Source organism: Cucumis melo, chromosome 8, assembly GCF_025177605.1.
Source record: "Cucumis melo cultivar AY chromosome 8, USDA_Cmelo_AY_1.0, whole genome shotgun sequence".
NCBI classification, from domain to species: domain Eukaryota; kingdom Viridiplantae; phylum Streptophyta; class Magnoliopsida; order Cucurbitales; family Cucurbitaceae; genus Cucumis; species Cucumis melo.
In genome coordinates, this window is record NC_066864.1 from 32,503,413 (window position 1) to 32,516,654 (window position 13,242).

Sequence of the window (13,242 nt, forward strand, 5' to 3'; positions counted from 1 at the left end):
ATAAAACATGCTTTTAAAAGAAAATAAAGTAAGCAACCTCAGTAATAAATCTTTAGCAAGCAATTCACAGAAAGAAAGTCTTTAGCAAAGCATTTAACATTAATATACACTAGCATGACTTCTCTTTAGCTACTTAGTAATCTCTAATTGTAATACGACATGCCCAGTACTCCAACATCTTTATCGTCGTGAGGCAAGCTCGACACTAATGTAGAACATTCCCTTTTTTTATGTTTCTTTAAAGTTCTTTAATATTTCTTTAACTAATTCTTGAGTATCTTGAATTACCATTCTTGTATCTTAAAATTAGTTATTCTTTAGTTAATTATGATATCTTGAGTTAGTTCTAAAAGAAACCAACTCAATCTTAAAAGTTAGTTCTAAAATAACTAACTTCAACAACTGTTGTAATTTTTCAGCCTATATAAAAGCTTCCCTCTCATTAATAAAACACATTAGAAGTATTACTCTGAAAATTCCTAAAGTTTCTGCATTACTGCATCAATTGGTATCAGAGCGTGATCCTAGCTCACGCTTCCCACAAGAAAACTTGGATCTTACCACTCATAACCATGGACGCGGAAGCATCCTTTGACCAAGGCTTGTAGTTGGTAGAACAAGCTGTTGTAGAACTTCGACAAGGTCTGTCAGATATACAGCAAATATTAGTAGAACTAACTAATCTTTTTACTCGATTTCATGCCCAACCTGTAGAAGAAGCAGTCCAACCTCCAAGAAACCCAATTGCAGCAAATCAAGAAAGGCAAGAACGACCAAGAAACTCAGCTGCAAACCATGGACGACCTAGAAATCAACCTGTCTACATCTGTAATAACTAGCTGTATGAAAACAACCTACCTGAACACTTTTTAGACGATGCTAACTCTTCAGATGAAAACAATTTGCTGAACATTCATCAAGAACCTCAACGAGGGATTATACTTCGACCATATTTTCAAGAAGATCAAGAAATACATATGAAAGTGGATCTCCCTACCTTCAATGGTCGAATGAAGGTGGAGAAGTTTCTGGATTGGATCAAGAACGTGGAGAATTTTTTAGACTATGCCACGATTAGTTGCTCTCAAACTCCAAGGTGGTGCAAGCGCTTAGTGGAATCAATTACAAAACAATAGATGTTTATTTGGTATGCAGCCTATAAGAAGTTGGCCAAAGATGTTGCATCTAATGAAGAAAAGATTCCTACCAATCAACTACAAGCAGTTACTTTACAATCGATACCAACAGTGTCATCAAAGTTCACGAAGTATCATGGATTATACAGAAGAATTTTACAGACTTGGCGCTCGAAATAATCTGTCCGAAATCGAACATCAACAAATTTCTAGGTTTATTCATAGTTTACAAGATGAAATTAAGGATATTGTAAACTTACATCCTTTAACTTTTCTTTCAGATGTCATCTCCTTGGCATCAAAGATTGAAGACAATGAAGAGATCAAGAAAACAAAGATTGCTTAAAGAAATAATAATTGGGAGAAACAAAGAGCTAACCCAACTAACTTATTCAGAAACTTCCAACAAGGAAGTTCCTCTACAACTTCACAGCCAACCAAGAAAGATGAAAATCTACCAAAGATTCCAGCCACTAAACCAGGTGAGATTAACACAAAAAAGAAGGTTGACAACGTTTATAACCGTCCTACTTTGGACGAATGTTTCAGGTGTGGTCAACAAGGACACCTCTCCAATAAGTGCCCTCAAAGGAGGACTTTAATAATTGAAGAAAGATAAGAAGAGGATGCTTCAGATGACGATATCTATGAGATTTCAATCCTGGATGAAGGAGATCAATTATCTTGTGTAATCCAAAGAATTCTCTTCACTCCCACAACTGATTGGATACCTTAAAGAAACTCCATTTTTCGAACAAGGTGCACCATTCAAGGTAAAGTGTATCAAGTTATCATTGATAGTGGTAATAATGAAAGTCTAGTGTCTAAAAAACTAGTTTCTGCCCTAAATTTAAGAACAAAACCATATATGAATCCTCATAAAGTCAGTTGGATAAAAAAGGGGGGATAAGCTATTGTCAATGAGGTTTGCACTACTTCTTTATCAATAGGATAACACTATAAAGACCAAATTATATATGACATTCTAAATATCAATGTTTGTCACATACTTTTAGGATAACCTTAGCAATATGACACAGATTATATTCATAAAGGGAGGGCTAACACTATTGAATTTGATTGGAATGATTCGTCGTGTAGTTGTCTTGCCTAACCCTAACAAAGAAAAACAACTTTTTTTTTTTTTCAGTAATTAAGGGTAAGAAGTTCTTGCATAAAAAAACAACACCTATTTTAGACTTTGTTATTAAAGGAAACAACACTGCACCTATAGAAAATCACATACCTAGTGAGATAACAAACCTTCTAACTAAATTCCCAAAAATCATAAAACCAACTACTTTATTGCAACCTTTTAGAAATATACAACATACTATAGACTTAATGCCTGGTGGTACCTTGCCTAATCTGCCACATTATCAAATGAACCCTAAGGAGTACAAAATCTTGCATGAACAAATAGAAGAACTCCTTAGCAAGGGTCATATTCAACCTATCCTAAGTCCTTGTGTTTTCCCAACCCTTCTTGCTCCAAAAAAAGATGGCAGCTAGAGGCTTTGTGTCGATAGTAGAGCAATAAATAAAATCACTGTCAAATATAGGTTTTCCATTTTCCGTTTATCCGACCTCCTTGATCAATTAGGTAAGGCTTCCATCTTTTCCAAAGTAGATCTTAAAGAGTGGTTACCACCAAATTAGAATTAAACCAAGAGATGAGTGGAAAACAACTTTCAAAACCAATGAAGGGTTGTTCGAATGGTTAGTTACGTCCTTTGGCCTTTCTAATGCACCTAGCATCTTTATGAGATTAATGAACCAAATCCTACAACCTTATTAGAGTCAATTTATAGCTCCTCTAAGGAAGATCACCTAAAATACATCCAACTACTTTTTTACAGCTTTACAAGAAAATGTATTATAGATTAACCTTAAAAAATGTGAATTTTTGTGCTATAGTATTCATTTTCTTGGATTTTTCATAAGTTGCAATGACATTTCTATTGATCCCAAAAAGATTGACTCTATTAGTTATTGGCCACAACCAAAAGTTCCAAAAGATATTCAATGTTTTTTAGGTTTAGCCTCTTTTTATAGAAAATTCATTAAAAACTTCAGTACTATTGTAGCACCTATGATAAACTGTTTAAAAATGGGTAGCTTCCAATAGGGTCTAGCTGAAAAAGACAACTTCTGTCAATTAAAATCAGCTTTAGTTAGCCCCCTTGTTTTGAAACTTCCAAACTTTGATAAACCATTTGAAGTCACATTAGATGCTTCGGGTTTAGGTATAGGAGCTATCCTTAGTCAAGAAGGCCACCCCTTAGAGTATTTTAGTGAAAAATTAAGTATTTCTTGACAAAATTGGAGCACTTATGAACAGGAACTGTATTCCCTTGTGTGTGCTCTAAAACAATGGGAACATTATCTACTTTCTAATATTTTTATCTTGCTTATTGACCACTTTTCTCTTAAATTTCTGAATTCCTAAAAAACAATTAGCAGAATGCATGCTAGATGGCTACAATTTTTACAAAGATTTGACTTTGTAATTAAATACACTTCAGGTAAGTATAATAAGGCTGCTGATGCTCTTAGCCAAAAAGGTATACTTCTCACTAACCTCCAATCTCAAATCATCGCATTTAATCACTTACCTACCTTGTACCCTTCCAACATTGATTTTAAAAATATTTCGGAAAATTGCTCTAACTATAAACCTTGCAAACATTACCACATTGTTAATAACTTTCTCTTCAAAGGATCAGTTTTGTGTATTTCTCAAACATCTTTAAGAGAGGCAATAATGAAAGAAGCACATGCTAATGGATTAGCAGGACACTTTAGCTGAGACAAGATAGTGGCTGCAATCAGCTCTAAATTCTTTTGGCCACAACTTAATAGGGATGTTACTAACTTCATCAAAAAATGCTTTAATTCTCAAAATACAGGTTTGTACACTCTTTTACCTATTCCTTCTACTATATGGGAGAATTTATCTATGGATTTTGTTTTAGGTTTACCAAGAACTCAAAGGGGTCATGATTATGTTTTTGTAGTAGTATATCACTTTAGTAAAATGGCCCATTTCATTCCTTGTAAAAAAAACTTCTGATGCTTTGAATATAGCCAACTTGTTTTTTCGAGAAATTGTTAGATTACATGGAATTTCTAAAACTATAGTTTCGGATAGAGATGTAAAATTCTTGAGTCATTTTTGGAGATCCCTTTGGAAGAAATTCGACACCAATCTCCTATTTAGTACCGCCAACCACCCTCAAACTGACGGAAAAACAGAAGTGACCAACCGAACTCTTGGCAACCTCATTCGATGTCTTAGTGGAGACAAGCCAAAATAGTGGGGCTTAGCTTTACCCCAAGCAGAATTCGCCTTCAACCACATGGCAAATCGCTCAACAAGGAAATCTCCATTCGAGATTGTAATACCAGTCTCCCTCAGGTTACTTTTGATTTAGCTAGTCTACCTTATGTTGTTGATGTCAGTATGGAAATTGAAGCAATGGTTGAACGTATTTTCAAGCTACACCAAGAAGTCAAGAGTCATCTAGAGCTTGCTAATGACTCCTACTAAACAGAAAAAACGCTTTAGGAAATATCAAGTTGGCGACCTAGTCATGGTGTACCTTTGAAAATCAAGATTTCCGACTGGTCATCATTCCAAAATCACAAACAAGCGCATGTGTCCATTTTAAATTTTGGGGAGACTCGACCCCAATGCTTATTGAATAAATCTCCCAACAAACTTAAGAATCAGTCCATCATTCAATGTTGCTGACCTGTCTCCTTACCTTGCTCCAGACTCCTTAACTTTAGTTTCCTAATTCTCACTCGAGGACGAGTTTGTTCCTAGGGGAGGGTTTTGATGTAGAACATCCCCTTTCTTGATGTTTCTTTAAAGTTCTTTAACATTTATTTAGCTAATTCTTGAGTATCTCGAATTACCATTCTTGTATCTTAAGATTAGTTATTCTTTAGCTAATTCTTGTATCTTGAGTTAGTTCTAAAATAAACTAACTCAATCCTAAAAGTTAATTCTAAAATAGCCAACTTCAACAACTGTTGTAATTTTCCAGCCTATATAAAGACTTCCCCTCTCGTTAATAAAACAAGCAAGTAAACAGAGACAACAACTTTAAACAAGCAAGCAAGCAAAGGATTCCATCAACTTTAAATAAGAAAGCAAGTTGCATTCAACGAACTAGAAAAATAATAGCCAAATAAAAATTAAAAAACTAAACTACTAGCAATTAACATTTAACAGCTACCATAGCAACTAAGTAATAACCTAAGAAACAATGTGTAATGAAGACAAACGGTGAAATACGTAAAATGAAAATCCACTATATTACATACACCATTCTACTTACTAATCGTCTAAGTTTACCAAAGAATTAAATTTTTGTGTTGATTCAATACGAAATGTTTAAGCAACAGTGCAGTTACAAAGAACAAACTAATTATTAAGGCAAAAAATAAAACCATCTTCAATTGAAAGTGCAAAGGCGAAATAGTTTGAAAATCTTATATGCCATTTTAACCTCTAAAAGCAGATGCAACCACAATCCCTATTGGTATAATCAGACATGTCAAGGTTGATATATGTACCTGTGAGCCACTGTAGCTTCTATAACCATCACCACCAGCCAAATCATTGAAACCCCATAACCACTTGAATATAAATTTCCACGCCCATGTCTTTTACCTTCTCTACCATTATAGCTTAAACTATCAGAATCATCAGTTGATAGAGGAAGATACGGTAGAATAGGCAGAACGGTTGAGAGAGAACCTTCTCTATAAAAAAGGTTGGCTCTAAGCCTGGTCACTATATGTACAAAAGCCTCCTTGGCAACATCAAGATCCTCAGATATCTAACCAGAAAAACCACCAAATCAACCCCACAACAACATAAACAATATGAAATTCAAGAAAGTTCATCATGACATGAAAATGAAAATACATTAATTAACAATCACCTGTACCATTTCATCATCTTCCAAGGCAACCTTAGGGAGATTTTCCTTTGACAATATTCGAATATTAGCCTTGGTGAGCCTTCTCAACTTGGTAATGATAGCTCCATTTTTACCAATTAAGCAACTAATTTGTAAGGTAGGCACAAGCAGACGGGTTATGAATGAAATAATCCCAAAATCTCTTTGTACTTTCTCACTGCATCTTGGTTGCAAGAGTAATGAAGCTTCAAGTGTGGGAGAATATTGGTGCGACACAAATGTTAAAATTTTAAAGATCACGTCTTATTTTTTGAAATAAAGTCACCTATTAGTATTTTCTGATGGTAAATTCACTCTATTCCAAAGCACTTCAATCTTGATGTGAGGATGATTAAACAAAAGTAAATTGGTGCGACGCCTCAGAACCCTAGCTTGAAACTTAACAAAATCAAGGTAAATGAACATTGAAGTTAGGAATCAAAAGAACCTTAGAACCCTAGCTTGGTGTGATGCCAATGCCTGCGCTTTGCGTTGTATCTAATCATATTGTTCTTTCTTAAGCAGAACCAGTGCATGATCGGCCTATTCTGTCTCATCTTCTTTGCAAGCTTCTTCTTGATTCTAAAATTATTGTGTCTTCTTGATTCTAAAAGTCTTGTGAGATGACATTTCGGGTTTCGACGATGTGAGCAGGGTATTTGCCAGAAACGAGAGAGATGAGAGAAATGGAAAGATGAAGTGTTGAGACAAAAATAGGTTTAAATAAATTTTAGTGCTTTTTTTTCATTTTCCTCTCTTTTTATTTCTCTCTTTTCTATAACCCATTTAATAAAAGGCTATAATGAATAGCTATAAAAAGAGTTATTTGTTGTAGTGATACCATCGTAGCTTCTAAACTTATCACGATCTCCTCATGAAGAAGAACTCAGAACCACCACAAAAAGATAACCAAATGTTAAAAGAAAATATTTTGGAAGAGGAAAAAGATTTTGGTATAATTGTATAAGTCAAAATTACAAAAGATAACCAAAAGTTAAAAGAAAACCTTCCTTCTATGAAAATTTTCCTATTTATAACCTAATTACATTCAAAGTTCATGTAATTAGTTCATAAAATCTCATCACCTAACATAACTATTAATGGAACTTACTGGAGATTCTGAAGTGAAGATGGAAAGAAAGTAAGCATATTTGTTTCTCGGATCTCTTGATAGCAACCTGGTGTTTTAATGATTTCAAGTTGTAGAAGTAGAATTAGAAGTTGAAATTGGTCAGGTTAGAAAGGTATTTTAATTTCTAATAACTTTTATGTTAGCACGATTTTGTTGAAAACTGATGAGAAGTTGATGAAAATTGCAGGAGAAGGCACACCCCTAGTTTACGTTTGAATCTGGAAAGTTATTGATGATTTGAGTAGCTTGAAGTGTAGAAGTAGAATTAAAAGCTCTAATAGGTCAAGTTATAAAGCTTATTGAATTTCCCACGATTTCTATGCATAATGTTTGAGCTAAAAATGATATAAAGTAGGTGAAATTGCAAGAGGAAGCTGAAGATTGTTTGAAAACGTGAAATTTGAGTCATTTCTGGTTCTGGGGAAATCTAGGCAAATTTATTGAATTTTAGGTCTTGATTCCTTCGGGTAACTTGTAGAGGGCTTAAAAGAGAAAGGTTTGATATATATTGCACTTAATTTGGTTAAGCATTGAATAAGTTATGAGTTGCTGAAGTTAGAAGTGTGAATCTGGAATTTTAGGTTAAAGTTCTGAAGAGTTGTTCTATAAGTTGGAAGTTGAAAGTGACATCTTTTAGCAGTATGCCATAGTTTGTGCGTCATGGAAGGATGATAAAAACTTAGGGTTTTGATACCTAGTTATGGTTTTTTTTTGGCAGGTGAAGAGGAAATAGAGCATATTTATACACTAAGGACCTAGCCAACAGTTTGTGAGTGACAAAAACGAGTTTTAACGGAATTTCTAAGCAAAATTTACTAAATTATATTTATAGCATACTTTGAGTTAAAGTAGATACTAGATTTTGAATATACTAGATTTATAAAGGATTTATAAAGTGTGACTTTCAAGCTTAAAAATGAGTTATGAGCAACCATGTTTGAGTTGATTTTCTAAAACATTCAAGTTTGAGAAATAATTCTGAACATGAGATCTATGAATATGTATTTGAATGCTTAGTTTTTTGAAAGTATTTAAGTAAAGAATTATTTAAACAAGTCTAGATTTGAAACTTGCTTGATGCAAGAGATTTATATCACCATGCTACTTTAGTTGAATTATCGTTTAACATGAGATTGATGAGAATTTTTTAGTCTATACCTAAGATCTGCTAAGTATAATAACCATACGAGAGAGTTATCTTGTGCACAGAGGTTCAAGTGATGAAGGTGCTAAGTAGGCACCTAAAGTTTCCATCATCGAGACTAGGTAGAGATAAGGGCCTCAATAGAAGTCTAGATTTTCCATTTTATTGTAGTTATAACGAGATAAGACGCTATTGATGCCTAAAGTATCATCTCGTAGTCATACAAAAAGTTTGGGGTATAGCAAGAAAGAAAAGAGGAAAGTTTAAAAGATAAGTTTTCAGGAAATGAGTTTCCTTTGCTAACTTTATTTATTGCTCATAGATTTAAAAACATGTTTTGTTTTAGAAAAGTTGTCACTCACGATGCTTTATAGTTCACTCTTCAATATTTTATTTTCCTTACAGGTAAACTTAGTGATTCCGGTGCTTGACTACGTTTTGCCTGTTATGCTAGAAGTTGATTATTAATTTTGCTCATGGCTCATTTCTATGCATGCATTTTTGCTTTGTAAATAATTAGTAAAGGACCTAGTACATCGTGTTTGTAATAGACTAGTAAAGATCTCTTGAGTTGAGCTTGTTCGAATTTAGTTTTTGTGTTGTTTGGATTATGGATTTATTTATGTTGAGGGTATAACAAGTTTCCATTGGTTGGATGAATCTAAAGATGATTTGTAAAGTTTATATTTTTCAAGTTTTAGATGTTTTTCGTAGTTATCTGTTTGGTAAGAGATAGTTTTAAGTTGAGGTCAAGCAAGGCCAACAGATATCGTTGGAAGGAGAATGATGTCAGTTGACATCACGTCGTCATCCCAGACCTAGTGAGGAGGGACTCCAGAATGGGGTATGATATAAGGAGGCCATAGGAGTTGATTGTTGTTGTGGTTGATTTTCTTGCACCACATTCTTTCCTTTGTCATTGGCTTTAACAACAAAAGTTTGACTTAACTTAACGGTCACATGAAACTACATTTGCTCTCTCAAAGCTGTAATTTCATGGTCTCGCTTCTTGGCATAAAAATACGAATTAAATCAACTTAGTTTGGCATTGAATTAGAATGTGAAAGTTGACATTTTTATAATAAAGTTGGTCCTCTTAAAAGAAAAAGTGGCCAAGTTAGTTCTAGGGGAATTTTCAGGGATATAACCAAATTGTAAACTATTTACGGCTCGTCTAACAAACCTATTAAGGTAAATTATTATTTTAGAATTTCTTATTTACCCTTACTCTTTTATAACGATCTTTCAAATCTGATAGTTCTTCTTTCCGATTTTTTCACGATCGTTGTTTTCAAGTTATTTATCTCGTCTTTTATATATCTTTCTTCTTGATCATTCTTTGTCTTTTTCGTAATTTTCAACAACATTCGCTCTCATATTTATCATATTCGATAACATCGTTTCTCTTCTTATCATCTTTGACAATCAAGATCGTTATATTGCTCTGTTAATATGGTCTCAGTGATTTTGGTTTTGGTGAATATTCTAAATATTGTTTTTTTTAACAATTTAGTTGATTATAAAATTTTGTTCAGAATTATATATTTCGGCGTCAAGATAGAATGTTTAGAATATGTAGGTATTAATGTAAGACATCCTGTATTTCGTTATGAAGATCGTTGAAGATTTTGATGATTGTTTACGTCGTACTAAGAATTTATATTTTAGTGTGAATGTCATTTTTGCTTTTTGTTCTTTGTAAGAATTTAAAGTTTTTTTTTTCGTTTAGAATTTTTAAGAATCACTGTAAGAATTGTGTATTTCATTATGAAGATCGATAGTTTAAAGCTTTTCACGATAATTTTCATGGAATTACTTGATCGTTTACCACTATCAACATCATTGTTTATCAATATAGAGACGGTTGTTTTGCTATATGAACACGATCGTTCATCTTTATGAACATGATCGTTCATCTTTATCAACATGTCGTATGAATACGAAAATTTTCATTATTTTGTATGATTAGCGTCTTTAAATGATCGTGTATCTAAGTTAATGCGATGGTTTAAACGATTGTTTAGTTTATTTTATATGATGGTTTAATTTATTTTATACGATCGTTTATTGTTGTTAAATGATCGTTTTGTATTTATTATCTTTTTTGCACAATCGTTTATTTACTTTTTGAATTGTGTTTATTTTTATTGTTTAGTACATTTTGTTATCTTATTCTGTGATAGATATCTATCTAATTCTTCCTTTCACCATTAAATACTTAATTATATATATATTTTTTTTTTTCAGATTAGAATGTCTATTCCTATTGTTGTTTTTTATGGAGTTCATTGGAATGGTTGCAATGTTTATGAGAATTACTCAGTGTCCGGAATTTTGGTAGATATGCAAGTAAGCTTTAATTCTTTGGTTGCTTTGACATGTGAACAAATTGAATTGGATGAATCAGTAGAATTATCTGTTATACTTGATTTTGGTAAAATCAATGTTCAAATTGTGGTACCAATAAAGAAAGACAATGATGTTGCTTGGTATTTAGCTTTTGCTGAAAGTGGAACTAATAGACATCCATTAGTTGCCCATGTAAGTGTTAATTGTTTGAAAATGTCTTCTTCATTTAGTAGTGTACATGAGAATGTTTATATGTCACTGAATATAGGTTCTTCTTCTTCTGTTTTAAATGACGAAGTTATAAGATATATCTTTTATTATTCTGAATTGAAGGAAAAATGTTTATTTGAAAGTAAAGAATTGCTTTCAAAGTGATTTTGCATAATAGCAGTGAATACCAACTTTCAATTTAGGACTACAAGTATCAAATTTGATGTAACGACCCAACTTCTTATACTAAGTCGAAGCCATTACTAATTTAAAAGGTAAATAAATTTGTAAAGTTTGGAAAAATAAAATAAAACAAAAACCTCAAATTTTCATTTAAAAACATGGACAAAGGTGATTAGAGACAAACATAAAAATGAAATCCTAATTCGGGCCCTATCTAAATTTTAAAGAGATAAAATGACAAATAAAGAATGAACTAAAACACAAACATTAAAGTCTGAACTATTTCGTGAAGCTGAAGCATAAGATCCTTATGGCTCGCCACGGTCACTTATGGTCGCTCGCCAGCTTGTCCTTGCCCTTACCTCTACCTCTGCCTGAAAAAAATGAAAATGGAAAGAGTGAGTACAAAATACTCAGTAAGAGACCTACTACTAGTCCCACTAGATGCCTGTTAACTTCCTATTAGAGTCTTGAAGAGTGGTACCCCTGAACTGGCACGTCCCCAAACATGTGCAATCTGTGATCCTGTAGGAACAAGCTGGTCTTTGGTGAACCCAAAGGGACACCTAAGACGATCGGGCGGTGAGTGGTCCTATCGGATCACTCACATCATGTCTATGTCAATGTCAATGTCAGACTGATAATCCCGTCGGAATACGCAGTCATAAGCGTAAACGACCCCGTCGGGTCTCTCCATCATGTCTGTGTCATAATAGTGATGATCCCGGAGGACACCCATGTGGGTACGACTCTAATAAGAAGCTAACATACACCCTACCCATAGCATGTAGCTAGGATAACATAAAATCATAACATGGCATGAGTATTAATCTTAACGTTCTTAATCATGTGATTAATATATCATGCATCAACATCAACATCAACAATCATCAACAACATACTACCGGTCATTACATAACATCAGTCATCATCATCAATCAATATAATGAGTTATGCATTTTAGCTACCATCAATGCATAATCATAATTAGATGCAGTCTCTTAAATTCAGTTCGAAGGTCTAGTAGGAGAATCTCTTACCTGAAGATTAGTTCAGTCGAAACTACGGCAAAACCACGCTTCCCAAGTGACAAGATCCTAATAATTAGAAAGACACCAATTTGAATAACCTAACCATCCAACGACTAGGAACCCAAGAATTCAGTCGAAACTAATTACCCAAGTTCGAGGTTGCAGTAAATTAGCCCTTAACTAGAGAAATCCCACACTCCAACTTCAGCTGGTGCAAATGGTCCTTTAAGAGACAATTTAATTTAACCCATAGTTAAATTATTTAAGATCCGAAAAATTTAACCTTAATTGGGTATTCCAAAACCCAATCAACTTACCAAACAGGTGAAAAAGATCCAAATAGGCTTGTGGCTCAAGGTAGCTTGACGGCTCGGCTGGATGGCGCGGTTCGCTCCTGGAGGAAGGCGCGGCTCGACTGGAATTTGGCTCACGAAGAAGGGAGCGGGCGCGGGTGAGGCTTGCAGTGTGGAGCAGGTGCACGCGGCGCAGCTTGCAGCATGAAGCGGGCGCACGTGGGTGCGGGTCGGATGGCGACGCAGAGCGACTGGACGCGCGAGTCGAGTCAGCGACGCAAAGCGGCTGGATACATGGGTCCGGGCAGCGACGAAGAGCGACTGGACGCACGTTCGACGGCTGAGCGACTGGACACGCGTTCGACGGTGGAGCGACTGGACGCGCGTTCGACGGCGGAGTGGCTGGACGCGCGTTTGACGGCGGAGCGGATGGACGCGCGATCGACGGTCGTGACGGTGAGGCAACGACCGACGGCTGGCGGCGAGGTGCTGACGGAGATGCGGCTGCTCAACGAAGGCTTCCAGGCGGAGGAGATGCGGGTCGGGCTTCGATCTGCAGAGGTCGGACGGCTGAAAGCGCGATCGACGGGCGTTTCGCTCGACTGCACGATCGGCTGGGTAGGCGGCGGCTAGGGTTTTTTTTTTCTTTCCTTTCTCAATGAAAGGGATGATGGTTTGCATGGGTCCTAATGGTCCTTTCCCTAATTTAATCAATTAAATCCACTTAATCTCTTTCTTATTTAAACCCAACAATCTTCATTATAAAAATCAAAATCAACCAATCACCTCAA

General features: G+C 34.9%; 1 protein-coding gene and 1 pseudogene across 1 annotated transcript; both read right to left on the bottom strand.

Moving 5' to 3' along the window:
• Nucleotides 1–557: 557 nt before the first annotated feature.
• LOC107990977 (uncharacterized) lies at nucleotides 558–6,535 on the bottom strand (annotated as a pseudogene).
• LOC127150730 (uncharacterized) lies at nucleotides 6,351–11,866 on the bottom strand. Its single transcript, XM_051089238.1, has 2 exons — nucleotides 11,736–11,866; nucleotides 6,351–6,808 (listed from the first exon to the last, which is right to left on the bottom strand). The coding sequence occupies exons 1-2, from the start codon at nucleotides 11,864–11,866 to the stop codon at nucleotides 6,559–6,561; spliced, it is 381 nt and encodes a 126-aa protein (XP_050945195.1). The 3' UTR covers nucleotides 6,351–6,558.
• Nucleotides 11,867–13,242: the final 1,376 nt, after the last annotated feature.